A 1,820-nucleotide genomic window follows, 5' to 3' on the forward strand; every position below is an offset into this window, starting at 1 on the left:
AGGGCCTCGTTACCTGAAGGTCAGGCCTCTACTTCTTTGGGATGGAAATGTCATTGCCTGGAAGAGGAACAGAAGACCACGTCCTGGGTCTGAGTCTGTTCGTTGTTCGCTATGTGACATTGCACAGGAAATGGTTTTCTTTCTGGAAAATGGAGATAGTAATTGTGGGGGCCATTATGCTGCTCAGCATGGATGATACATACAATGTGTAATATGTATGTAAATCCCTATGTCGGGAATGCTGTACAATAAATCAAACACGACCTGGATGAATTAGGGTATAGAATTTATTAAACACATAGGTGAGACTCCTGCATCTACAAAGACAATTCAAACTGATTCTAAGAGAAGAAAACTTGATACAAGAACCATGAGTACATTGATGAAAAAAATATGATTATGAAGATTATTGATCAGGTATGCACCTATCAAAAAGTTGTGAGAATTGTTTTCCCAAGTGACTAGAGGAATCCAGTGACCGTGGCCTCAGAGTCAAAGCCAGACCGTAACTCCATGCTGAGGTGCTTGAGGCTGGCACATGACCACACACACGGGAGGAGGAGGAGTGGGGAGACCTCTGCACTCCAGCAAGATGATTCAGAAACTTTAATCAGGCAGATGAGTCACAGAAATTGTGGTGGAGGAAGCTGATTTTCAACAAAGTCTAGGAAGTGAATTTGTTTCCAAATGGCAAGTCAGTTAACAGAAGGAGTTGTGTGCAGGTGGCTGTCCTTTGGGGAGGTTATCAGCAGGAACAAGGCTGGCAGCAGCTGCTCACACAGCAGGGACGGCAGCAGGGACGGCAGCAGGTGGTCCTGCAGCAGGTGGTCTGGCAGCAGGTGGGGCGGCAGCAGGGCTGGCAGCAGCTGGACCCACAGCAGCTGGGCTGGCAGCAGCTGCTCACACAGCAGGGACGGCAGCAGGGGCGGCAGCAGGTGGTCCTGCAGCAGGTGGTCTGGCAGCAGGTGGGGCGGCAGCAAGGCTGGCAGCAGGTGGGGCGGCAGCAAGGCTGGCAGCAGCTGCTCACACAGCAGGGACGGCAGCAGGGACGGCAGCAGGTGGTCCTACAGCAGGTGGTCTGGCAGCAGGTGGGGCGGCAGCAGGGCTGGCAGCAGCTGGACCCACAGCAGCTGGGCTGGCAGCAGCTGCTCACACAGCAGGGACGGCAGCAGCTGCTCACACAGCAGGGACGGCAGCAGCTGCTCACACAGCAGGGACGGCAGCAGGTGGTCCTACAGCAGGTGGTCTGGCAGCAGGTGGGGCGGCAGCAGGGCTGGCAGCAGGTAGGGTGGCAGCAGGGCTGGCAGCAGGTGGGGCGGCAGCAGGGCTGGCAGCAGCCTGACCCACAACAGCTGGACCCACAGCAGGTGGGCTGGCAGCAAGGGCAGCAGCACATGGTGTCAGGTATGGTTGGTGAGTTTCTGTTCAGAGGTGAGTTTCTCAGATTCTGATGTCTCCTTCTGTTCCGGGGCTTTTATACCCTGGACCCCAATATTGGGACCAATAAGCAGAACTTTCCTTGTTGTTTATGTTGTTTTTGTGTCACTGGAAAATTATCACGGAGGAAGTTGTTCCCTTTTTGTTTTGGGGCTTCTGCAAATTTCTTTTTGATCTTTTTCTTAATTGGGAGCACTACTTAAGGACCGTTTCCAGAAATGAGACAGTGAGGAATCATCCCCGGCGACATTTCTGGTCATGTGACGTCATCTGGTCATGTGCTAGTTCCCGCTGGTTTGAGGAAGGTCAGGAGAGTTGTCCTTTCTCAGCTTTGCTCCTTTGGCCGTGTTTAGATTGGGGAGTGCCCTGAGAGGTCAGCACCT

General features: G+C 53.1%; 1 protein-coding gene across 1 annotated transcript; it reads right to left on the reverse strand.

Moving 5' to 3' along the window:
- Positions 1-745: 745 nt before the first annotated feature.
- On the reverse strand, positions 746-1,396 carry KRTAP9-1 (keratin associated protein 9-1; the record flags this gene model as incomplete). The annotated part of the gene is made up of 1 exon (XM_081028024.1): positions 746-1,396. One exon carries the CDS (start codon positions 1,394-1,396, stop codon positions 746-748), a length of 651 nt encoding a protein of 216 aa, XP_080884150.1.
- Positions 1,397-1,820: the final 424 nt, after the last annotated feature.

This window comes from Rhinolophus hipposideros (genome assembly GCF_964194185.1).
Source record: "Rhinolophus hipposideros genome assembly, chromosome: 20".
Classification (NCBI taxonomy): domain Eukaryota; kingdom Metazoa; phylum Chordata; class Mammalia; order Chiroptera; family Rhinolophidae; genus Rhinolophus; species Rhinolophus hipposideros.